The sequence below is a fragment of the Bos javanicus genome, chromosome 16 (genome assembly GCF_032452875.1).
Source record: "Bos javanicus breed banteng chromosome 16, ARS-OSU_banteng_1.0, whole genome shotgun sequence".
NCBI classification, from domain to species: Eukaryota; Metazoa; Chordata; class Mammalia; order Artiodactyla; family Bovidae; genus Bos; species Bos javanicus.
In genome coordinates this window covers 51,860,965-51,884,267 of record NC_083883.1, presented here as the reverse complement: position 1 = coordinate 51,884,267, position 23,303 = coordinate 51,860,965, and the positions used below count along the sequence as shown (strand labels likewise).

The 23,303-nt window shown below is 62.0% G+C and overlaps 2 protein-coding genes across 8 annotated transcripts; both read right to left on the bottom strand.

Moving 5' to 3' along the window:
- Positions 1-33: 33 nt before the first annotated feature.
- DVL1 (dishevelled segment polarity protein 1) lies at positions 34-11,925 on the bottom strand. Of its 7 annotated transcripts, XM_061383068.1 has the most exons (16): positions 11,679-11,925; positions 6,456-6,525; positions 6,210-6,331; positions 5,829-5,932; positions 5,444-5,582; positions 5,140-5,233; positions 4,946-5,015; positions 4,728-4,867; positions 4,578-4,654; positions 4,421-4,488; positions 4,132-4,284; positions 3,410-3,541; positions 3,048-3,215; positions 2,754-2,960; positions 1,914-1,953; positions 1,297-1,375 (listed from the first exon to the last, which is right to left on the bottom strand). In XM_061383068.1, exons 1-15 carry the CDS (start codon positions 11,846-11,848, stop codon positions 1,943-1,945), a joined length of 1,725 nt encoding a protein of 574 aa, XP_061239052.1. In that variant the 5' UTR covers positions 11,849-11,925; the 3' UTR covers positions 1,297-1,375; positions 1,914-1,942. The 7 variants fall into 7 exon arrangements, with proteins under 7 accessions (XP_061239045.1, XP_061239049.1, XP_061239046.1 ...); XM_061383061.1 differs by lacking the exon at positions 1,914-1,953 and having other exon boundaries at positions 34-1,375; XM_061383065.1 differs by lacking the exon at positions 1,914-1,953 and having other exon boundaries at positions 34-1,375; positions 4,207-4,284.
- Positions 11,926-14,720: 2,795 nt separating this feature from the next.
- MXRA8 (matrix remodeling associated 8) lies at positions 14,721-19,127 on the bottom strand. The gene is made up of 10 exons (XM_061383078.1): positions 19,009-19,127; positions 17,918-17,941; positions 17,449-17,799; positions 17,245-17,346; positions 16,649-17,134; positions 16,341-16,499; positions 16,122-16,158; positions 15,966-16,042; positions 15,790-15,870; positions 14,721-15,580 (listed from the first exon to the last, which is right to left on the bottom strand). Exons 1-10 carry the CDS (start codon positions 19,055-19,057, stop codon positions 15,555-15,557), a joined length of 1,392 nt encoding a protein of 463 aa, XP_061239062.1. The 5' UTR covers positions 19,058-19,127; the 3' UTR covers positions 14,721-15,554.
- Between the last annotated feature and the right edge of the window lie 4,176 nt (positions 19,128-23,303).

Below are 23,303 nucleotides of genomic sequence, written 5' to 3'. Positions count from 1 at the left end.
TGTGGAAGAGACACAGGTCACACATCAGTCCCATAAAATTAAACGATTTTTAGTGTTTAAAATAGCATTTACACAGAAGCAGCTCTATTAACTATCTGGATGATGCTCCCAACTAGATATAGTATCTACAGTGCAGACATGTGCAGGCCAGAGACGCCGGACGGAAGCGACGTGTATGTGTGTGTGCGTGCGTGGGTGGGTGGGTGGGATGCCACCCCAAGATCGCGAGGAAGGCTGAGCTGGCCATGCCCTCTGCTCTAAACCCTGCCCCTGCAGCAGCTGTGCGCGTCTGTGGCCCTCCCCCCCTCAGGGTCCCCCATCCTGCCACCTCCCCCTCACTGTCTTCCCGCACACCTCCAGACATGACCTGTGTCCCTGCAGGGGGGATACACGAAACTGTTCCGGTGGCTGGGGTAGGGGACAGCTGACTTGGCCGCCACCCCACAGAGCACACAGGCCAGACAATAAATAAATAAATTAGATCCCTACCTTGGGCAGCCACAGAGGGACCTTGGGGCTATGATTCTAACCCCGAGAGGAACCCCCCAATCCTGGCCTAGGCAAGATGGGTGGGGCCTGTGAACCTGGTGGGGCCCAGGCCTAGTGGCCACCTCTCAGCTCAGTTTGAGGCCCCATGTGCAGCTCTGTGGGCAAGCTGGGGTCCCTGAGGCATACGCCAAGAGGAGAGGGTCAGACTTGCCTAAGCACAGGGAGATGCCCCTCCTGCCCAGGGTCTGCACTGACAGCTCCAGCCAGGGATGGATGAGCCACCATCCAGATCACGGTGGTCTGGGCTGCCCTCAGCCCCTCCCCTCCAGCCTGCTGCCACTTTGTCCAGGCCCAGACTCCATGGCAGCAAGCACAGGTCTAACCTGGAATGGCCGCTAAGGCAAGCCCACACAAGCTCCAGGAGCAGAGCCCTCCTGCAAGAGCAGGACTCTGGGACTCCCCACAGCAGGGCTGGGCCGAAGGCACTCTCGCCTCGGTCACATGATATCCACGAAGAACTCACAGGGGTTCCCCATGGCCTTTTGGAAGGACTGGCGGCTGCCCGTCAGCTCTGGCGGGACAGCGGCCAGCTCCCGGACAGGTGGCCCCCCAGGTGGCCCACCCACCACTGAGTAGGCCTTTGTCAGGGGGTGCAGCGGGGGGAGCCCTGGGGCGGCGGCTGAGGCCTGGCTGCGTGGGCTGCTGCCACGGCTGAGCTGGCTAGGGGGACGCTCCCGCCAGCCACTGCCACCCGCCCCGCTTGGCGCTGTGTGGTCTGACTCGCTGCCACTGCCCCCAGCTCCAGCCGACCGGCTCTCCTTCTCGCGGCCCAAGGCCCGACGGCTGCTCCCGCCAGCACTCCGGGTGGACCCACTGCTTTTGCTTCCTGGGGTCAAGAACGGGGGAGAGGAATGGGATGGTCAGTACTAGACCTTGCCTCTTCCAAGACAGACGGCCATGGCCGGGACCACCAGGGGCAACACCAGCGGTCCTGAGCGGGTGCAGGTTGGGGTGGGCAGCCATGCAGATGTGAGGGCTGGACTGGCCCAGCCCAGGGAAGCAGGAGCAGCTGCAGCAGGCAGAGAAGAGATGCAGTTGTGGGGGGTGGGCGGTGGGGGACAGGGCGGGCAGTGGCAGACAGGCAGGGATGCTCCAGGGCCAGCTTGATCCCCACTCCTCACACCAGTGCCTGGATCGAGGGCCGTTTTGCAGCTGAGAAACGGAGGCCCAGAGGAGGCCATGTGCCCGGGGCACTGCCAGCCATCGTGGGCTCCCCACCCAAGACCCGCCTTTCATCTGCCCCCAGAGCCCTGGCCGGCTACTCAGCTCAGCCCCTCCTGGGCACTCAGGACATGTCGGGAACCTGAAGATGCCCACTGGCTAGGGACGTGCGGAGGGGGACGCCGAGCAGGACCCTGGCTTACCGGCCCCGAGGGTCCGCTCCGCTAGTCCTTCAGTCTAAGGCTTGCTCAGCACAAAGCAAGGGATAGAGGAGTTACACACCAGCGGCCGGGCACCCACACCGCCAGCTGGGCCTGTGCAAGGTCCACTGGCGCCCAACACGCTTCCCCTTGGACACTGCTGCCCCTGATCCACTGTTCTCTCTCCCCATCCCCTCCTGGGTCCACCAAGCCACCCACCAGACCTCTCCCCAGACACTGGGGGCATGTGCCCACTGGCCTTAGCACCCAACATGCTTCCCTTTGGAGACTGCTGCCCCTAATCCACTGTCCTCTCTCCCTATCCCCTTCTGGGTCTACTGAGTCACCTACCAGATCTCTCCCCAGGTGCTTTTAGGAGCATGTGCCCATGGGCCTCACTAACCCCCGACTCAGCCTCAGGACAGTGTCCCAACAGGTGCTCCTCTGTGACACCACAACCCCCCTGCTCAGCTTCCCTTCATGTCCCAGCAGCGGGCTGCAGCTATCTATGGAACTGTCACCTCTGCTCCCTGCTGTGCTGCAGGTGCTGGAGGGAGGGTCCCAGGACCCCTCTGCTGCTCCCCCACCCTGGGCCATCACATCCCATGCCCCCATTTCCACACCATCTCTCTCTGCCTTTGCCACGTCTGGACCACCAGCACACCCACACAACCCCTTAAGACTCTAAGCTCTTCTCCCCAACCTCTGACCACTCACCCCTTTCAGAAGAAGCCACCCAGGGCCCGAGCACAGAGCAGATGGGAGTGCAGGGCAGGGGTCGGGCACGCAGGGCAGAGCCAGGCTGTGGGGGATGGGGCTGGGCTTGGAGGTAGGGGCCCTCACCTTCACTCTGCTGACTCCCAGCACTGCCGCTGCCGTAGCCGAAGCCAGGGTCCTGATATGCAGGCGGGAAGCAGGGCGGGGGCCCTGGGTACTGGTAGGGGTAGCCCTGACCCAGAGGCCAGGGGGCAGCCGGGTGGGGCAGTGGGGCCAGCGTGTCCTGATCAGAAGCCCCACTAGAGCCGCTGTTGAGGTTCAGGGCGGCAAGATCTGCGAGAGGGGAGGGCAGAGGGAGTGCGGGTGAGGGTGGGAAGGGCGGCCTTCCCTTCTGGGACTCCACTCCGCAGCCCCACTCACTGCTGCACAGGTCCCCGAAGACGTAGTAGCACTGCTCTGAGAAGGTGACCTTGTTGACTGTGTGCCGCAGGAAGCCACGCTTCAGCATGCTGCTGGCGTACTTGCGCGCCTCCCGCCGCTCGCGGAAGCCCTCCAGGTGCGCGTACAGCCAGTCCACCACATCTGCCCCTGGGTGGCAGCAGGCAGCAGTCAGGACAGGGACCTGGTCCCGCCCCCTCACCCCCAACCACCCCCACCCACCCACCCACTGCTTGCGGAAGCCCTCCAGGTGCAGGCACAGCCAGTCCACCACATCTGTGCCTGCGTGGCAGCGGGCACATCAGGCAGGGACCTGGCCCCAGCCCCGGGTACAGGACCCTCACCGATGACGGCATTGGCGATGGTGATCTTGAGCCACATGCGGTCCCGGATTTCCAGGCCCGAGTCCGGCAGCTGCATGACCCGGACAACAGCACCCATGTCGCTCTTCACCGTCAGCGGCGCCTCCTCCAGCTCTGCAAGGCATGGCCCCCTCCTCAGCCCGAGTGGCTGACGGGCGGCACAGGGTCAGAACAGACCCCAGGCCCGGCCTGCTTCCCCACTTCAGAGGCCAGGCTCTGCTGGCCAAGCAACTGTGGGGCTCAGTGCCAGCGCTCAATGGCCCTGCAGGGTCAGGGAACAGGCACTAGGCGGGAGGGGTTTGGACCTGCATCTCCCACCCTGTCCAGCTAGGGCAAGGCCCCCTGACCCTGCAGACCAGAGCCCCAGGGGCCAATATCAGGCGTCTTCTACCCCCTCCCCTGCGGGCTGGGGCTATTAGTCATGTTAGTGGCAGGAAAGCAGGGTGAGGGCCCCACACAGGCACCTGCCTCTCCCTGCCCCCGCCACGCAGACCCCAGGGCTCACTGAGCCCCTCCAGGCATCTCCCACTCCCATTGCTGGGACAGAGAGCAGGGAGGAGGGCGGGACCAGGCAGCCCTACATCTGATCATGAGGACCCGGCAGCACCGTGAATACTCAAGGCTGGTGTGGCCCTCAGGGGCGACCGCACCCAGTGAGTGCCTGGCCAGAGCCTCGGTTCCCAACCTTGTGAGCTGCCACTTACGCGGAGCGCCAGGCACAGAGCTGGTTAGTGAGGAGGAGCTGGTGCGCGTGACGGCGCTGGAGCAGGGGCTCGTACCATAGCGGGGCAGGGCTCCCGTCAATGCTGCCGTGTGGGACAGCCAGGCAGCTGGGTCGATGGGCCGAACTGGATCCGCTGGGCAGCCATAGCATGGCAACAGACGGACAGATGGATGGTGTTGGGGGGAAGTGGAACACAGGACAGAGAAGAAGCCCTTTAGGCTGGGCTAGGTGCCCCACTCCCACCCCACAGGCCCCAGGGGGTCACTCACCCCTCGGGATGGTGAAGTAGCTGCGGGGCGTTGGGTCCCAGCACTTGGCCACCGTGAGGCTGATGGGCCTGTGGGGTGGGCGGGTCACAAGGTGACCCAGGCGGCCCCCTCCCATCCACTGTCCCACCCCTACATGTGTCACCCCCACACGCCTCACCCCGTCTGGGACACGATCTCCCGCAGGACTCGCACAGCATCATCGTTGCTCATGTTCTCGAAGTTGACGTCGTTCACCTGGGGGCAAGAGGTCAGCATGGTGGGTGGGGGTGCTGCTCTTCCCCCCACCAGAAGCTCTCCCAGCCCGCACCTGCAGCAGCATGTCGCCTGGCTCGATGCGGCCATCAGCAGCAACAGCCCCACCCTTCATGATGGAGCCGATGTAGATGCCACCGTCGCCCCGGTCGTTGCTCTGGCCCACGATGCTGATGCCCAGGAAGTGGTGCCTCTCTGCAGGGCAGGGTGGGTGGTGAGCAGGTGTGCCCCCAGCACCACTGTGCCCTGCCCAGCACCCCCCAGGGGCCTCACCCATGTTGAGTGTGACGGTGATGATGTTGAGGGACATGGTGGAGTCCGTGATGCTGCTGAAAGAGGAGGCCTGTAGGGGACGCCAGGTGAGGGGCTGTGAGTGGGACCCATCTGCCCGCCCCAGCCTACACCTGCTCAGTCCACACCTGACTGGTTCACACCTGCCAGCCCACACCTGCCCAGTCTGCACCTACCCGGTCTGTCTGCCGCAGGCGCTGTTTCCGCCGCCGGCGCTTGTGTTTCCGGATGAGCCTGGAGGAGGTGCTCTGCTCCGTGGAGCTACTCAGCCTGGGGGGGCCCAGAGTCAGGGTCTGGCCACCCCCATACAGTTGAACTCAAAGGGGCAGGGACAAGGCTGAACCTGGGGAAACCATCCCCACCCTGCAGACAGTGAGCAGCCAGCAGGGTGTCCTGCCCATGTGCACACGCACATGCGTATATACATGTGTGGTCCAGGGCACACACCCTGCCCCAACTTACACCCCCACCCTCACCCACCGGCTTGTGTTGTCATCTTCATCCGAGTCGATGAAGCTGCTGGACTCAAGTTCACTGCTCAGCACGGTGGACGCACTGTCAGGGGGCAGCCCCAGGTCCCGCCGCCGGTCCCCCCTTGGGTGCCCGTTGGTCCGGGCTGCTGTGGGGACAGCAGGGACGGGGCCTGGCCATGGGATCCCCTGGAAGTCATGGGAAGCCCCTGCAACCTCATGCACGCTTTCACCTGGGAGCTGGCAGGGTGACTGCAGGGCTGCTGAGGGGTCACTAGGGTCCAGAGTATTTGGGTCTGGAACCTCTGCCAAGGGACCCCCAGGGGAAGAGGGGCCAGCAGGGGCTTGGGGTGCCCACGGGGGTCCCAGGGAGGTCAAGGGCATGGCCTCATTACCCTCTTCACGGTTCCGGCGTCGGGCTCGCTCCCGCCGGTGGCTGACCAGTGACTCCGTGCCAGTCTCGTTATCCATCCCATCGCGGCTGCCGGCCACATTCGGGCTGTGCCGAGGAGGGCTGGGCTGGGGCGGCCAGGCCACTCATGCCTCAAACACCCTCTCAGCTCCTCTCCTCCCAACATCCAGTGGGACCTCAACTCCAGCAGAGCCCCCATGTACCCGCCGGCCCACTCTGGGCCTCTCCACTTGCCCCTCCTCTGCTGACCAGCACCTACTGACCGTGGGTCCCTGCTCAGCTGCCCCTCCCCACTTCCAACAGGCTGGCAGGACGCAAGCCCCTCAGCTCCACTGGGCTCAGCACAGCCCCCCAGAATCCTTACTGGAAGGAGGGAGGCCGGGAGTCCCCGATGCCGCCTGTCCGCTCAAGAGGCGGGGGCAGGTCTGTGTGTCCATCAGTGCCCTGAGACCCTGCATCCGAGTGAGCACCCTCAGCCAGAACCAGCTGTAGACAAGAGCAGGGCTCAGGAACCAGCGTCCAGGTGACCCCAGCAGGGCACCGGCATGGGCAGTCACCTTCTTCCACTCCCACCAGCCCAGGGCCCTCTGCCAGCATCCCATGGACTCACCCAGGAGACCACACGGCCGTTGAAGCAGGGCAGCTTGGCATTATCGTCAGAGATCTCCTCCTTTACAACCCTGCAGGCAGACGCAGCTGTGAGGCAGCCACACTGGGGCCTGCTCCCATCACTGGGCTCTGGACTAAGGCCCCCAGCTTGTCCGGGGTGTGGGTCACATGGGGTATCTGGCCACACGGGGCATCCGGCCACACACCCATATGCCAGTCTGTGCGGATGCCCTCACCCAGCACCTCCGCTTCTGGGGACCATCACCATCCTTCCAAGGACTCCACCCAGGGCCCGTGGGGCCCAGATACAAATACAAGTATCCTCCTTGCTCTGTGTGACTCCCCCAGACTTCGTATTGTGACGGCAGGGCTCAGTTCACAGCAGGCTTCAGCACAAGTAGGGTGTGGGCAGAGCCCCCAGGAGATGCACGGCACACAGACCTGCAAGCTCACACTCCAGGAACGGGTCACCACCCTCCTGACCTGTTGGCCCAGCCAAGGAGACAGAAACAGATCCCCACTAACAACACTGGCCCAACTCGAAGGGCGGACAAGTGCAGGGCCAGCAGGGCCCATGGAGAAGCCTCAGGCCCTGAATGTCACCAGCTCTACCCACTGCCCAACGGCTAGCCTGGCCTGTCCCTTCATGCTGCCCCCAGCAGGTGGGCCGGTGGGGACAGGAGAGGCAGGTGGCCAAGGCCCAGGGCAACTCTAACTGGGAAAGAAGCCAATGACCCTGGGGTCAGAAACAGGTTGGGGAGGTCCAGGAGTCCGGTTCAAAGGGGTGAGAAGGGTAGCAGAGAAGGGCCATGGGGCAGGGCAGACAGTGCTGTGGCCCAGACACATCCCACACTGTGGCCTCCCGGAGGCCCAGGGAGCAGGGTAGGCAGGGCGGGGCCGGCAGCAGGCCCCTGGAGCGCAGCCCTGCCCAACACCGCAGATTTCCACACCTGGGATGAGGGCCCAGTGTAGAAATAGGAGCTACAGACCAAGCAGGAAGTAGCCTCGTGGCCTCTGGGCCCAGACACCTCAACTCGGCATGTCCGAGGCAGCAGCAGGGGGCAGGAGGCCCCAGAGAGCAAGGCTCCAGTCCACCCCACCCACCAGGAGAGGCCCAAGACCTCAGGGCAGAGTGCACAGAGGAGACAGGGCAGCCTGGAGGGGGCACTCCGCCAGGGTCCTATGGTGACTCCATCAGATGCCTCCCAGGCCTCCCAGGCCAGCCACACAGGCACAAATGAGGTGGACAAAACAATGGACAAGAGTCATTTCTCAGGAGCCCCTCTCCCCAGTGAGGAACAGACAAAGTGTCTGCAGCCTCCATCATGCACCACAGTCCGGCAGAGCTGAGCTCTGAGGAGGCCGAGACCCAGCCCAAGATGACAGAAGGTGTCACCACATGAAGACCTGTGGTGGCCTGGGGACACTTGGGGTTCTGCTGGCTGCAGCCAGGAGACAGGGGGTTGCAGCAAGCCCTCCAGGGGACCCAACAGGCCCCAAGCACCACCTCTGAGTCACTGCAGCAAGAGACCCAGGGGGACCTGGTTCTCACTTCACAGCCCAGGTGGCCTGGCCCGCAGCCTCCCCTCCCTCCCTGCACTCATGTTCCCGCCCTTTTGACTCACAGCACAAGGTCCATGGGGCTTCCCAGAGGTGGACACCTCAGGCGGCACCCTGAACCCCCACTGCCTGCACGGCCAGTGCCTCCAGACAATCGGTCACCCAGAGCTGCCTGAGGCCCCCATGCAGCCCACTCACACATGAATGCCCTCGACCAGGGCCCAGAGGCCCTGCTTCCCCAGTCCTCTCCAGCCTGAGAGATATACACCTTCTGGTCAGAACTAAAGGGCACCCAGCCTTCCCCCTGGGGGTCAGGGCATCGAGGAGCAGCTAGTCAGGATAGCAGGGAGGGAGAGGGAGGGCCTTGCCTTCCCCAGGGGCACGCCCAGCACCAGGGGCACGGTGCTGCCCATCCCTAGTGATGGCCAGGAACAGGGACGAGGTTGGAGGTGGGGTTTGGGGAGGCCTCAACCAACCCTGGGGAAATGCCCCCCAAACAACCAGAGCGCCTTCCCTGAACCTGAGAGTAGACCTCAGGAGCTGTGGTCAGCAAAGACACGAACCCTCAGGGTGGCCACCCAGGGGAACCTCCATTGGCATGTTGCCCCCAGCTCTGGGATTCCTGGTGAGATCCATGATAACCTGGAACTTGGGCTGTCCAGCCCCACCCGCCACCCCCGCAGACGCGCCCCAGCCAGGAATCTGCTCAGAGCAGGGCCCATACAGAACAGGCTCCCTGCTCCGAGCCAGGAGCCCAGGGACCCTTGGGCTTCCAGAGACCCAGTGGGATGCCCCGCCTGTGTCCTCAGAGACACAGGGGTGCCCCAGGAGTCAGGATCCTCAGTTCCCACAGAGCCTTCATCTGTCCCCCTACTGCCTCCTGACCAGGCTTGGGCTCTGAAGGCTCCAGGGTGAACGGTCTAGACCCTAGACGCTCCACGCCTGACCGCAAGCTCCAGGGGGTGAGGCATCTAGAACCTCTCAACACCAGGGGCACTGGCTGCAGAGGGCAGAGCTGCAGAGGGCAGAGTGGGAGCTCAGGCAGCCTAGACCAGGCCAAGCACAGCCCCCACCACAGCCCCCAGGGCCCACAGACAGATGGCCCTGCAGACCAGAGCTCCTGGCCCAGAGATGCAGGGCCCAGGGCCACTGCCAAGTCCAGGGAGGCCTGGAGTCCACAAGGCAGTGGAAGCCTGTGAGCATGGCTGCACACCAAGCCCAATGCTTAGCACCTCTGGGTCAGACCAGCACAGGCTCTGAGAGCCTCCCCAGCTTCACTGGGACACACAGCTATGACCTGGATGGGAAGAGTGGGAGGGAGGTGCAGGACTCTCTACCCACTTGCCAAAGATGCTCTACCCACTTGCCAAAGATGCTCATGGAGAGTGGGGCCTGGCCAGAGCAAGTGGCTATGGCCACACCTTAGACTTAGCAAGGTTTCCCTTCCTGGCCAGAGAGGCCAAGAACTGAGACTTTAGGAACAGAGGCCTCAGCAGGGTCAGGGACCTCACAGTCCCCAATCTGAGGCCACCCCTCTCATAAGGGGGCCACTTCCCCAGCCCAGCCAGGGCCTGACCCCTCTTTCTCCAATCTCCAGCTATATCCATTAGGTAGCCAAGGTGAGACTCTAGCTCTCATTTATACTAAAGTGTGGGTGACTAATCAGACACTCCCAGAGGAAATTTATTCCACTGAGTAAATGATTCTACAGAATAAACAGAACCTGGAACTCTGTAGGTAGATCTCAGGAGAGGGAAGGAAGGAAGCAGATCCCCTCCAAGGGTCCCTGAGGCCAACAGGCCACCAACCACAGGTCTGGGGGTGGGAGTGGAGGATAAGATGAGCCACCCCTGCTCTGTCTGCCCATGCCCACTGCACCTTCCAGAGTCACCCCAATCCCTCCCTCTGTCCCAGCCCAGCCTACCAGCCCGGTCTTGTTCCCTCCCTCACATCCCAGTCATGCTTAGACAACCTGAAGAACACCTACTCTTGCTTCAAGACCCATATCTTGCCTGCCCACCATGACCTCCTGGGCCAGGGCACCCATGGGTCCTGAAAATCCTCTAGCAGGCACAGCCTCTGCTGAGAGTGCACCTGGCGTGGGGCAGGGGTCTCTGCAGCTCAGTGGCTATTAGACACAGTAGGAGGGTCGGTCCCTCAGGCTGCACCCCAGATCATGGTCCCAGGGCAGCAACCTGGGGGGTTGGGCACACAGTTTGTCACACACTCCCTTCAGTGTGTGAAAGAGCATGTGTGATTTCAGTAATTTTTGTTAAAATGATAAACTAAGTTAAAAAACAAAAGCACCCTTTCACATACCTGATGCTCACAGCCAAAGCAGAGCAGGCTCAGAGAAGTGAGACTGTAGGCGATCAACCAGCTGAGGCGGGTAGGGGGCAGCCAGTGGCCAGGACCAGGCTCCCCAGTCTATGCCCTACCCTGTGAAGCCTGGCCTGGGGGCAGCTCCTAACCTGAGCCCAGCAGGGCTGGGGGCTGCCAAGGACCCATTCCTCGTTCTCTGCCTCTCCCTGGTGTTTAGGGTATGAGACAGTCTAGTTGCCCCCATGTCCCTCAGGCCTCCGTGGGAGCCACAGAGTGGCCTCAGCTTAACCTGACGTGGGACTGCCCAGGGCCAGCGCAAACCACAGAATCCAGGAAATGGCCTCAATGTCAAAGTTCTAAGACGCAGCCACAGACAAGGACACGGGCTGCCTAAGGGCGCCCAAGCACACCTGCTCGACCCAGGCGGCCTCTGGGTGCCCCCCCAGCACTGCCGAGCGGGGGACTCAGGTTACCCGTGGTTGTGCTGGGTCAGGGCTCGAGCGTCCAGGCAGCCTCCAGTTCACCACTCACCATTCCAGAGGCCTGGCCCGGCACAAGCAGGAAGTCCCCTCAGCCGGGACAGCCACCCCTAAGGGCAGACGTGGGAACTCTGACCCAGAGGCTGCCCGAGTCAGCAGCTGGCCTGCACTGCTCTCAGGAACCCAAGTGGCATGTAGTTCAGCAGGGACACAGGCCCTGTGGCCAGCAACCCCAAGGCTGGGGTGGGTGGAATAAAGCCCCATGTTGCCCAGTGACCCTTGGCCCCTGCCCTGTCCTGAGGACCCTGGAGAAGGGGGCCAGAAGAATGCTGTTTTAAGCCTCCAGAAACTTCTGCAGACCCCTGCAGACAGATCTGTGCCCTTGTCCCGGATCACCTCATTTCCCCCGTGCTAACTAGGAGACCCACTGGGTGGCTGGCACCCTGTCCCCTCCCTAACCCCTTCCCCCCAACGCTTGGAAACTCCTCTGACCCCAAGCCTCATGAATCCCACCTGCCCTCCACATAAGGGGGTCAGCAGACCCTGAGTCTGACAGGTGCCAAGATGGGATTTCGGAGGTCCACTTCGACTACAGACCTCCACCACAAGTAACACACACTCAGAACAGGGCCCAGGGTGAATGGAGAAGCCAGGACTGCTGTCCGCCCACCGTCCAGTGCTCTCAGACCCCGGGGCAGGCAGTCAGGGGCCCAGGCGTCCCATGCTCAGAGCACAGACAGGTGGGACACACGCACCAGGGCGCGCAGACACCGCCCAGGTCACAGCCCCAGGATCCCCTGCCCTGCCTGGCCGGACAGGTGCCTACCGCGCGCACCCGCGCACAGGCCCTACGTCCCACTGACCCGAAGTCCTGGTCCATGGACTTGAAGAAGAATTTGTAGGCGTGCACGGGCCGGTTGCTGAGCACGTTCTTGAAGTCGGCCAGCGTGACGCGCTCGGGCGCCACCGGCAGCTTGACCAGGTACGGCGTCTCCTCCTCATCCATGTGATAGATGATCTTGGTCTCCGCCATGGCGCGGCGTTCAGGCCCGGCCCGGGCCTCGGACGCGGGCGCCTCCCCGCTGCCGGCCCGCGCCCCGCCCGCGCGCCGCTCCCGGCCCGGCCGCGACCAGGCCCCCGCGTCCCCGCCCGGCCGCTCCGGCCCCGCCCGCCCTGCCGGCCTCAGCCCAGGCCCTGGCCCCGGTCCCGACTCCGCGAGCACCCCGGCTGCTGCCCCGCCGCCCACGGCCGCCCATGCGCCCCGGGCCCGGGACGCAGGCAGGGAGGGCGCGAGGCCCGCCGCGTCCGTGCGCCCCGCCGCCGCCCCCTCGGGCCGCGCGTTAAAGGGACCGCGGATCCGGCTACGAGCGGCCGCTGGGGGCGCCCGAGAGCGGCGTGCCTGACGTCACCGGGCGGCCAGCGGCGTGGGGGCGGGGCTGCGCACGCGCGCCTGGGGGGCGGGGCGCGCTAGGGGCGGGGCCTCCTGCCGTGTCCAGGCCTGGAGCCTAGGGCGCGCGCTCCGGGCCTTCGCCACGCGCATTGGTGGGCAGTCCACAGGGTCAGGCTCCGGGCCAGTGGGCGGCCGGGGGCGCGCTCGGCAGGAAGAAGGCGGGTGGGGGCCCTCAGGAAGCTCCGAGCCCGGCCTGGAGCCCTCGGAGGGGTTCTGCGCCGCCGGGCTCCGGTCCTCCACCTCTTCATAGTCCGGCGGCGCCTTGGTTACACCGACGTGCTGCAGCGGCTACGCGGGAAGCTGAGAATTCTTGTGTCCGGACCGGAACCGATGCCACTCTGTCACTTTGCCCCCCTACCCCCACCCCGCGTCAGCTCCGAGTTGGCGCGCCCTCTGCCAGGTCGCACGGGGGCTCCAAGAAACACGGGCCAAGCGTTTTGCGGGTCCCCGTGTGGACGCGACAGTAGGGTCAGCGCGAGCAGCTATGCGCACACAGGAGCACGGCCCTCCGGCAGCAGGTGTAGAGATTTTTTTTTTCCTAGCTGCTGTCCATCAAACCTGCGTGGGGTCCTCCGTGGGGCAAGGGATATGAGGAGCAGCGCCCCCCTGGCAGTGAAGGGTCCAGCCACTGGGGAGAGCGGCTCTCCCTCTTCGACCCCAGGAGGAAAACTTGAGGCCACTAGAAGGAGGCCCACGCTGGCGAGAGTGAGATGGGAGAGGACCTAGGGTGGAGCCTGAGAGTGATGGTGCTGCCCTCTTTGAAGTTGGCTTGGAGCCTGGACTCTCCCATCTGCCAGGTCAGGACCATCCTTGCTCAGTGGACCAGCACAAGAAAAGGCCACATTAGTCCATCACTGGAGGAGCCAGTTTTTCCATAAGTCCCTGAGTCCAGGCCAGGGACCACCCTCAGGTGAGCCTCGGCAGGGGTGTTGACATCCGTTTCCCTAGGCTCTGAGGGCTCTATGAGGTTGGCCCACTCAACAAAGCCTGGGCCTTCTTCTCTTGGGTCTCAGCTTCCCCAGAGGTGATCTGAGGAAGCCAGGAAAGATGGCCTTGAAGGAAGGGTCACCATGGCTTTCTGCTGGGTGTTCGGGAGAGGGAGGAAGACAGTCCCTACCCTGAGAGCTCACCAGGGACCAGATCCCCCAGGTCAGATACAAATAGCTGCTGGTCACACTGATGCAGGGGCTCTGGGGTCCCAGATGCTCTCCTGCCCTTGAACCTCTCTCTCCTACCTGATCACCTAACTCTCAGCCCAAGTCACAGGACAGAGGCTGGTAGCCAGAGGCCAGTCCCAGGACCCATGTTCATGTGGTCGAGCTGGGGTTCTGCAAGGGGCCTGAGTTTGTGGCCAGAGCCTGAGCTCTGACAGGAAGGGCCTTGTCCAGTGGCAGTGTGGCCACTGTGATTCGGGGGCCACTAGGCTGGGGGGAGTCACAACTCCCTGCCCCAGCCTCCCTCCCTGCTTTTGCCACTGGGGGGGTTCTTGAGGGGTGTGAAGAGAAAACAGCTATTTTGAATTGTCGCCCAGGCGTTTTACTGCATGTCAACCCTGCTCACGTACAGAATCTGGACAGGTAGGTGAGGACCCAAGCTCAGGATCCCCACCACAAGTTCCTGCCTTGCTTTTCCCCCAGCACCTTTTACAGTGACCACTCAGAGTCGAGCCCGTGACAGTCAGTGACCGCTGCCCCAAGTGCCTTATAAATTTTAGGTGCTTGCTACCCTGGGCTATCCATCTCCGGCCTGCAGCCCTTGCTCCAGAGAGCTGCCCTTCCCCTGGCTCACAGAGCATTCCCATCCCCCAACCAGGAACTGTAAGGAACAAATATTGTGGGTCTCCTTGTGTGACATCTTGAAACTGTGGCTTCAAAATGACAGGGTTTCACCTTCGGCAGGTGAGAGTTCCAGTGCTGGGAGAGCCACACGCGGACTCTGTGAGGGTGGCTGTGCTTCCTTGCTCAGCAGGTCATGATCTGTGAGTTGTCAGTCTACCACTCTGGGTTTTCCGACTTAGGGTGACAGTTGCCCCTCCTCCCCCCAAGGGCCTTGGAAGACAGGGTCAGGGCTGGAGAAACAGGCTTCTTTCTACCTCATACTCTTCCTGTTCTGTTCCTGTCCTGCTGGCACCCCTGAGGGCTCTCCCACTGACTGCTTCCTCCCCCTTTTTCCTCGTGAACTGAAGCCCATCCTGGCATCTGCTTCTCTTTTCAGAGGACTGAACTAGTACAGCCCTCTGTCCTCATATCCCCCATCATGCTCCCCTCCCCCATGTCCAATAAACCCTCTGAAGAGGACCTGAGGCCCCTCCCCAGGACACCCAGACCTTCCACCCAAAGGAAGGGGTGATGACAGTGCAACTTCAGATGAAAGAAAGCACTTTGGGGTCCCCAAGGCACAGACTCTGCCCCCGGGAGACGGAGTGGAACAGCAGAAGCATCCTTGGGCCCAGGTCTAAAATCGATGTGGTCTTTATTGAGACAATAGCAATTCCCCAGGATGAGCAAGTTTAGGGTGTCGGGAGTGGCAGCACTGGCCACTCTAAGACCATCTTGACACCATCCTCCGGTCCTCAGCCAAAACAGAGTCAATGAGGCCTCGTCCCTGGACTCCAGCCCAGGGAAAAGCCGAGAGAAGGGGGTCAGAGTCAGAAGTCACATGGAGCCCAGTGACTGTCAAGGCAACTTGTTGAAAACGGGGCTGGAGCAGGGTAAGCAGAGAGGCGGCCCCAGGTGGCCAGATGCAGTGCAGAGAAACACTAGCCCCAGGCCTGGAGTGCATAGGCTTTGGGTTGCCATGCAGAGCCCGCTACAGTCTGGCAGGGTAACATGGGGTGCAGTCGAGGGGAGCCAGCAGGCAGCTCTCCTGAGGACTGCCAGCCCTGAGGCTGACCCAGACGCCAAGAATCCCCACTGAGCCCTGTCCTGCCCCTGCAGAGGTGGGGCTCCTAGCCCCCAGTGGGCAGAGGCCAAGAGAGCCTGAGGGACTGGTGGACATCAGCAGGGTCTTGGCCACGTGAGGAGGGAAGGGCACCTGGTGAGGGCTGCTGAAGGGGCCAGCTGCAGCGCTGGCAGATTCCAGGGAGCCCACGAGCGCGTCGGAAGACTAGGTGGTCCTGTGGGCCTGGAGGCAGCCTCACTCTGCACCAGTCCGGGCCAAGTTCCTGGACAGCGGGACCAGCCGCTGGAAGGGGGGCCAGGTAAGCTGCGTGGGGGTCAGGAAGAGTCCTCCAAGGTGGACAGACAAGAGTTGGCAGAGCTGCTGGCCCAGCCAGGAGCCCAGAGTCGCCTTATTTGCAGTACTCCTTCCTGAACTCTGGAAGCCAAAGGGACAGGTGGTGTCTGCCCTCTGCCCCGGCAAAATGGGCCGACTTCTATCAGGACCATCCAGGGACTTCTGGAACCCCGAGGGGGCAGGGGACTCCTTGCAAGGCTGGCAGGTGTCTTGGGGTTCTGAGTGGATGGAAAGGGGGTACAGCCCAGCTCTGAGATGGGCAGGGGTCTCCCTCCCTCCCCTTCACTAACCTTTGTCCAAGTCGATGTTCTTGGCCGGTGGGAGGCTATGGGCCACCTCAGCCCTCTCCTTCAGGATGTTGTTTTTGTAATCTGGAGCAGGAAGAGAGCAAGGTGAGGGCCCCTCAAAGACGTGCCTCCCTCATCCCAGGCCTGGGAGCCACAGTCTGCCCCTTGGGTCTCCTCACCTAGTCGAATGTCCTCACTCCTGTAAAGAGACTGGTCCCCGGAGGCCACAGCAAACTCTGCCATGTTTATGTCTTTCCTGGAGGCAGGAGGGTGGTGCGAGGTCAGAAGGTGGGTGAGTCTGCTCGGTCCCCGGGGAACCCAGAAGGGATACTTACCCCTTTGACTTGGACTTCTTGTTGGAGTATTCGTAGCCTGGGGAGGAAGACTCGTGTTGGGGGCAGCCTTGCCCACTCCCCAGCTCCTCCAGCCCAGAGGAACCCTCGCAGCCCGGGCAGGAGGCTCCAGGCCCGTCTGCTTTGGTCACTGTGCCCTAAGTCCCGCCTCCGGCCGGGAAAGGCTTCCTGAAGCTGGCCCAAGCCAGGCAATCGGCTCACCTCCACGGCGGCGCTGCCGGGTGGCCAGAACGACCGTGATGAGCAGCAGGATGAAGAGCAGCAGGGTGGCCAGCACGTAGCCCAGCTGCTGGAAGAAGTGGGCTCGGCCCTCGGGGACGATGACGTTGATGACGCTGCGGCCTCGCGTCAGGGTGGGATCTACGGGGACCGTGCGCGGGACAACGTCAGGGAGCGCACCGTGCGCCCCGACCCAGCCGATCTCAGCCCGCGGAGGCCAACCCCCCAACACCGGGATCCCTGCTTTGGGACGGGAGGGGGCCAGGTGGGTTGCTGCCCCGCAGACGTACCTCTTGCACCTGGGCCGGGCGCGCCGCTGTGGCTGGAGCCATTGCCCGGGGAGTCCCGCGGGGGCGGGGGCGGCCGGGCAGCTGGCTCGGTGACCCTCAGGTGGAAGACGCGGCGCTCGTGCAGGCCGCAGTAGTGGTGGTGCAGGTGGCAGGAGTAGGTGCCCTCGTCTGCAGGCTCCACCGGGTCGATAAGCAGCGAGAAGTCGCCGCGCGCGAACGCGTCCGCCTCCACGGCCACGCGGTCGCGCAGGAAGGGCGGCCCGTAGGCGCGGCGCTCGCCGGACGCGTAAAGGTCGAGCAGGCGGTCCGCACGGTCGTGCGGCACCCCGGGAGGCTGGCGGTCCCAGTGCACAACCTGCTGCGCTTCCTCCAAGTGTCTGTCAGTCCACACGTGCGCGCGGTTCACGCACGTCAGCAACGCAGGCGCGCCGCGCTCCACAGCCAGCACCTCTTTCTCGCCGTCCCAGTGCGCGCCGGCGGCCCGGGCTGGGGGAGCATGGTGGTCAGGGATCCCGGGCCGTGAGGGAGCCGGGACGGGGCGTCCAGGGTGGCAGGGGTGGGAGCGCAGGGCCGGGGTGTTGGGGGGGCACACTCACGGTCGTCGGTAACCTCGAGGCTCACGGCCAGGCTCTCGTAGAGGTGGCAGTAATGGTGGTGAAGATTACAGGTGTACAGCCCCTCGTCAGTCTCCTCCACCGCTACGTACCGGGGGATGGGCGGGGGGAACCCAGCCGTAAGCTCCGCGGCCCCGCCTGCGCCCCGGAGCCCCCGCCCCCCCGCCGCGGTACCCCGGCTAGTACCTCGGATGAACAGCGAGAAGTTGCCATCGTGGAAGGCGGAGGGAGGCAGCAGGAGGCGGCCGCGGTCGCGCGGCTCGTACACGCGCTGCTCGCCCACGCGCTGCTCGCCCAAGCGCTGCTCGCCCACGCGCTGCTCGCCCGTCGAGTACATGTCCACCAGTCGGCGCGCGGGGCCGCCAGCCTTGCTGCCGCTGAGGTCCCAGTGGACGACGCGCTGGCGGTCATGCAGCCTGTCTTGGGTCCACACCATGCGCGGGCTCTGGCAGCGCAGCACCGCCCGGGCGCCTGCTGCCCAGCTTACTGTGGACTCGGACACCACGGACCTGTCGGAGGTCGCGGGCCCTGATGGCCCTGGTGGGAAAGGGGAGTCTCACCCTCTGGAGGGATGAGACTCCAGAGGACAGTACAGGATGGGGCTAGCAAGAAGGCAGGGAGACTGACAGGTTCTTAGGGGAGGGTGGTCACTAACCTGAAGACAGAAGGACGGCAGAACCTGGAATGAGAGGAAGTGAGGGTCAAACTGGGGAGGGGGTGACCTGAGCCTTCACATGTGGCTCACCTGCTGAAATTGGCTCCCCACTTGGCCCCTGGGTCCCTTCTTTAGTCCTATTTGAGGTGGGTGCTAAGGATACCCTGGTAACAGGTAGGGGTAGGTCCAGAGAAGCCAGGAGGGGACAGTGGGGGGTCTCCTATTCCCCCTACCTCTCCCAGGCCCCCACTTAATCCTCGTGGCCACCTCCCTGGGCTGCAGGGACAGCACCTGCATCTCTCGGGGTGAGTGGTGGGGCCAGCCCAGCTCTGGATATGTGCTTGTCACCAAGGGCCACCTTCAGGAATGGTGGCTACCCTAACCATCACTGCAGCAAGGCCACAAGAGCGCCAGTGCCTGACACCTCAGCTGGTTTGGGGGCTACATACATATCCAGGTGTGGCACCTGCCCAGGGCCATGCTGCACTAACCCTCCAGGGTCCTCAGGCTGCTGGCACCCCACCCAGGAGGCCCTTGGCCTTCAGAAGGACAAGAAGGCTGGATGTGGAGAGTGACCCCACCATCTGCCACCCCACATGCTAAATTCCTGCTCCAGAGATGTGGCCTGGCGCCCCGGCTGGACAGAGGAATGTGCCGGGTCAGCAGGCCACCCCCGGGGAGCAGGCTCCGGCGGCCCGGGAACGGACCCTGTGATACCCATGCTTCCCGGGTCCCCCTCAATCCTTCACCCATCCCCTCCTGACAACAGATAAGCACAAGGCTAGAGGGGCGTCCCAGGGAAGTAGAGGGTGCAAGGGACTCCAGGAGGAACCCCCATGCTCAGCCTCCCTGCCCTGTCCAGCCCTGTCTCCAGCATACAGTGAGGGGAAGTTCTGTAGGGATCTAACATCAGACTTCAGCCCCTCCGTGTCCTGGGGGCCTTCTGGTGAGCGGCAGCCTCTGAGGTCCCCAGACCCATCCGCTTCCTGGTGGGGTGTCCCCTCACCCCAGAGTTCAGACAGGCTTAGCCCCAAACACAAACTGGCTCAGACTAGATGTGACTCCTGCCACCCCACCCCCCATGAACTCACTCTGCAGAAGCACAAGTCTCCAGAGCAGGACCCAGGCCCGCAGCTCCATGGCGCCCGCCTGGCCCGGAGGCGCTTTGTCTCCCTCAGTCTCAAACTCTGCAGAAAAACAGCCCGGCCCCCTCCTCCTCCCCCTCCTCAGCACCCGCCATGACATCACGGAGCCCTGGGCTGGCTGACAGTCTGCAGACCGCCCCCTCTGCTCCTGCCCGGCCCCTTGGCCTCCCCTAGTACTTGGCTGGCTTGATGGGAGGCGTTAGGGCCTTGGCCACTGTGTCCCAGAGGGTGAGGGGAGTCACTCTGGCTTGGGTCCTGGAGAAGGGGGCAGCAGCCCAGCCCTGGAGGGGCAGGGGCCTAAGGGCATGGCCCCAGATGCCTTGTGGGTATTTGTGACAGACGGATCCCCACTAGGGCCACTGGAGGTCTAGGGTTCTGGGGGGAGCATCTCCTCACCTGCACCTCTATAGGGGGACCCCAGCCATTTCCCCTCCCAACCCCCTGCAGGCCAGCAGAAAGGCCCCCCAGCCACCAGCTCTTCCCGCTGGCTGTGTGGTGACCCCTGGGGCTCCATTTTTTCAGCTGTGAGGTGGGGACAAGAGTAGTGCAGGCCCTGGGGGTGCAGGGGCTCCCTCCTGGCAGCGTGATGGACACCACGGTCTATCAGTCAGCTTCAGCACCCAGAAAGCTGCCAGGGAGATGAGTGGCAGGGACCAGGGTTCCCTGTCCTGGTGCCCCCACCCCATCTGCCTTCCACCCAGACCCAGGTCCACTATTCCCGGGAGCACCACCCTCCCCTCCTGGAGGAGAGGGAAGAAAGGGGGGTATGGAAGCCTTCCCAACAGAAGGCACAAATTTGAAGCTCTGGGAAAACTCACAAAGTCACGTAAACAAATGTGAAATAACAGAGCATGCACTGTGTACCAAACCCACTCTTTCTAGTTAAGCAAACCTCAAGAAAAAGAAAGGAAAAATCCACTGAACAACCACAAAACCCACGGTGCATTTTTGGACTGCCCATTTGGACTGAATTATGGTCACAGGTCCCAGACCCTGGTGGGCTGGAGTCTAACTCTTGAACCCTGCCCTGGTCCCCAAGTTCTCAGACAAGCAAGGAGCCCAGCTCAGCCAGACTCCTGGGCTCCAGGCAAGGGGAGGAGGCTGCTGATGCTGCAGCAAGAAGGAATGAGGGGTGACAGCAGGTAGGACCGGCTGAGGACACAGGACTGGGAGGACGCCCCACCCCCAGTCTAACGGACCGTTTCCTCAGCAGGATCCAGGCCCTGGTAGGCAGAGCCCTTTTTCCAAACTGGAATCAGGACTTGTCTCCACACCCCACCCCCAGCTCCTTCCGGGCCTTTCATTCTGGAAAAACAAGCCCAGCCTGGCTGGCCTTGATGCCTGGCCTCTCCTGTTTTTCTAACTGGTTTATATTAGTGCTGGTGGCCTCCCTCCCAGTCCGCCTCCCTCCTCTGCGCACCGCCCCCCCCACCCGCCCCCCCCACCCCAGCCCCTGCGATGTGTCTGTCTCTCTCCATGTGCCTCAGCCTCTGTCCTCCATCTCAGCCCTCTGTCCCCGCCTCTGGCTGCTGGGGCTGTCTTTCTTCCACAGAAGGAAGTTGTCCAAGCAGGGCGGCAAGAAGGCAGACACCCAGGTCTGGCCTCTCAATCTGGAAGAGGACAGGGTCAGCTCCCAGCACTGAGCTAGGAGGCTGGAGGTGCTGGGTCCACACCCTGAACTCCCTGCAGAGCCCCTCCACCCCCACACCCGACCAGGCCTGCATGGAGGTTGGTGGGTTTATGGCACCGCAGATCCAGCCCTTGGCTCAGCCCCAGTGCAGAAGCCTGAAGGAGGAAGCAAACCCTGTGGCACCACTGGGCAGGATGGACAGGGCAGTGGAAGGCGGCATCACCCTCCTCCCTGCTCCCTCCTGTTCTGCTTGAGCCCACCTCCCCCGTCCTTGGCAGGAAACACAAGTGAGAACAGAGGCCCAGAAGAGAACAGACCAGAACTAAATGACCGCATCCCCTCTCCCAAAAGGCGGGTCAGCCAGGCAGCCCCATGGAGACTGAGACTCAGCCTCTGGCTCCAGTCCTGGGGACCCGGACATTCCAGGCAGCCAGGCTCATTGGGAGGAAAAACCACAGGCACTCAGAGGCACAACCCGACACAGACACGTGTTAACACGTGCTGTTCCGTCATCCAGCAGAGCTGAGCACCTACTGCTCACCCGGCAGAGCTGAGCACCTACTGCTCAGCCGGCACAGAGCTGAGCTGTGTGCCAGGCCCTGGGGTTCAGCACTGCACAGAGGCCAAGCTCCTGCCCTCTGGGAGTTGTTAGTGGGGAGGCAGCCGGCTCGCTGAGGAATGATGTCATTTTAAACGCAGCAAGATTAAAGCCGGGCAGGGGCTCCCTCCGTGAACTGACCTGGACAGCCTCCAAGGGACCCATTCCTCCGAGGATGGACCAGGACACCCTCTGAGGGACCCACACCCACAGCGAATGGCCAGGCAGGGGCTCAGGAAGCTGCCTGCCAGTAGGTGTTGGGGAGGGGGGTAGGCAAGCTGGGCAAGGAGGTCTGTGGGCCACGCCCAGGCTCTCACGTGAGCACAGGGAGGCCTGAAGAGGCCTGGTGGTCTGGTGACGCAAGAAAAGCCAAATGGTTAGTTTAGAGCCGTCAGGGTTTACAAGAGCACACCAGGAAAATGGACGTCCGAGGACCAGGTGGTGGACGGAATCTGAGATGCTCCCCAGGGCACCCAGCCCTGAAGGAGCCTGTGGCCGGACAGCCCTTTGTACCCACACAACAGGTGCCTGCCAGTCACTCCTGAGGCAGAGTCTGCATTGCTGCCAAGGAGCCTCAGCTTCTCCTGGAACACTGAAACTCCCTCCCCCAAGAAGAAAACGGACCGTCACACTGCTTTTCTGTTGGTCTGAGCAGTTCTCCTAAAAGCCATTTGTAGAACTTCACTGGTGGCCCAGTGCCTAAGACTGAACTTTCCCAATGCAAGGGGCTTAAGTTTGATCCCCGGTCAGGGAACTAGATCCCACAGGCCACAATGAAAATCCAACTAAGACCTGGTACAGCCAAATAAATAAATAAATACATTAAAAAAAAGTCACTTGAGACTGTGTAGGCCCTTCTTCTTGGTTCCTGGTGGCCTGCCTGGCCCCAAGAGGCAGGGGGACTCTGCAGCCCTCGTGTCTGAGGACCCATGAATCCCATGGAGGCTCTCTTCTCCTCTGGCTGAGAAAACAGGGCTGTCCTCCACCATCTCCTGGAGTTTGCTGTAACTCATGTCCATTGAGATGGTTATGCTATCTAACCATTTCATCCTCTGCTGCTCCCTTCTCTTCCTGCCCTCAATCTTTCCCAGAATCAAGGACTTTTCCAAAGAGTCAGCTCTTCACATCAGGTGGCCAAAGTATTGGAGCTTCAGCTACAGCTTCAGCATCTGTCCTTCCAATGAATATTCAGGGTTGATTTCCTTTAGGATGGACTGGTTTGATATCCTTGCTATACAAGGGACTCTCAGTAGTCTTCTCCAGCACTACAATTCGAAAACATCAGTTCTTTAGCACTCAGCCTTCTTTATGGTCCAACTCATATCTGTACATGACTACTGGAAAAACCATAGCTTTGACTATACAGACCTTTGTTGACAAAGTGGTCTCTGTTTTTTATTGTCTAAGTTTGTCATAGCTTTCCTTCCAAGGATTCAGCATCTTTTAATTTTGTGGCTGCAATCATTGTCTGCAGTGATTTTGGAGGCCAAGAAAAATCTGTCACTGCTTCCACTTTTTCCACTTCTATTTGCCATGAAGTGATGGGACTGGGTGCCATGACCTTAGTTTTCTGAATGTTAAGTTTTAAGCCAACTTTTTCACTCTCATCAAGAGGCTCTTTAGTTTCTCTTCACTTTCTGTTATTAGAGTGGTATCATATGCATATCTGAGGTTGTTGATATTTCTTCTGGCAGTCTTGATTCCAGCTTGTGATTCATCCTGCCTAGCATTTTGCATGATATACTCTGCATATAAGTTAAATAAGCAGGTTGACAATATACAGCCTTGATGTATTCCTTCCCCAATTTTGAACCAGGCAGTTGTTTCATGTCTGGTTCTTCTAACCATTGCTTCTTGACCCTCATACAGGTTTCTCAGGAGACAGGTAAGGTGGTCTGGTACTCTCATCACTTCAAGAATTTTCCACAGCTTGTGATCCACACAAAGGCTTTAGCATAGTCAAAGAAGCAGATGTTTTTCTGAAACACCCTTGCTTTCTCCATGATCCAATAA

Bases quoted from the DNA above. Each gene is read 5' to 3' on its own strand.
- DVL1 (XM_061383061.1), bottom strand. From the start codon at position 11,848: ATGGCGGAGACCAAGATCATCTATCACATGGATGAGGAGGAGACGCCG. The intron at 6,526-11,678 runs GTCAGTGGGACG...GTCTGCCTGCAG, and splicing joins TCCATGGACCAGGACTTCGG to GGTTGTAAAGGAGGAGATCT. The intron at 3,542-4,131 runs GTAAGTGGCAGC...CATGCCTTGCAG, and splicing joins CTCTGTGCCTGGCGCTCCGC to AGCTGGAGGAGGCGCCGCTG.
- MXRA8 (XM_061383078.1), bottom strand. From the start codon at position 19,057: ATGGAGCTGCGGGCCTGGGTCCTGCTCTGGAGACTTGTGCTTCTGCAG. The intron at 17,800-17,917 runs GTTAGTGACCAC...CTTTCCCACCAG, and splicing joins TGCCGTCCTTCTGTCTTCAG to GGCCATCAGGGCCCGCGACC. The intron at 16,159-16,340 runs GTGAGCCGATTG...CTTCCTCCCCAG, and splicing joins CCGGCAGCGCCGCCGTGGAG to GCTACGAATACTCCAACAAG.